This window comes from Nannochloropsis gaditana (genome assembly GCF_000240725.1).
Source record: "Nannochloropsis gaditana CCMP526 unplaced genomic scaffold scaffold559, whole genome shotgun sequence".
Taxonomy (NCBI): domain Eukaryota; class Eustigmatophyceae; order Eustigmatales; family Monodopsidaceae; genus Microchloropsis; species Microchloropsis gaditana.
Genome location: NW_005803394.1, coordinates 8,645 through 9,532, shown reverse-complemented (window position 1 = coordinate 9,532; position 888 = coordinate 8,645). Strand labels below are relative to the sequence as shown.

At 60.2% G+C, this 888-nt stretch overlaps 1 protein-coding gene across 1 annotated transcript; it reads left to right on the top strand.

Moving 5' to 3' along the window:
• On the top strand, positions 1-351 carry NGA_2121300 (uncharacterized protein; the record flags this gene model as incomplete). Its single annotated transcript, XM_005854273.1, has 1 exon — positions 1-351. A coding segment is annotated over one exon (351 nt), but the record flags the coding sequence as incomplete, so codon positions are not given.
• Between the last annotated feature and the right edge of the window lie 537 nt (positions 352-888).

Below are 888 nucleotides of genomic sequence, written 5' to 3'. Positions count from 1 at the left end.
GCCCGCCCTCCTCCACCCCCTCCTTTGCCTTGGCCTCCTCCGCGTGAATCACCACCACCACAGCCGTCGACCCCATATAGGCCCAGTGCCGGACCTTGACCACTGCCTCGTCCACCACCCGGAAGGCCGTCGCCAACGCCTCCGTCACCTTTTCCTGTCCAAGCCTTCGCATGTCCGCGTCCGGCAATGCCGCCAAGAATTGAGCGTTCAGATTCTGTCGGAGGTATTTCGAAACAGCTGCTCCCCCATGCCCATCGTAGACGCCAGCGAAAGACCCGTCCTTGGAAATAAAAAAATCGTCCTCCATGTAGGACCTCTGTCCTTTGAAAGCGACGACGGACGTGGTGTAGGGCCCGCCAGCGCCGCCGCTGGCCTTGGAGGAGCCGGTAGGGGAGGAGGTGGAAGACGAAGAGCGCCGTATGCTGTGGCCTTTGCCTGGGTAGATCGAGGTGACAGAAGTAGCCCCCCTTCCAGCCGTGCCGTCGGAATCACGCCGTAAGGGGAATTTTATGAAACGGGGCTGAGAGTCTTGGCCATCGGTGGACGAAGAGGAGGAAGGCGAGGAGGAGAAGGAGGAGGAGGAAGGAGGGGGGGGAGGAGGTAATGGTGCCTCACACGACGCTGATGCGGACCCACGGGCTAGACCTCCCATGTAATATGCGGACGCTAAGGCGGCCGCAGTGGTGAATATCGAGCGTCGGTACGAGCCTGCCCCGGCAAGGCCATTGTAATAAAAGTGCATGCCAAGGTAGGGAGACTGAGAAGGAGGGAAAGGGAACCCAGGCACAATCGACGGCGCGTTCCTCCTCCGGTTCGCTGTGCAAGTTAAACCCACGATCCTAAGAGTAAGGGCGTTGCTGAGCTGCTGGTGACGGTTATGCCTCGTCA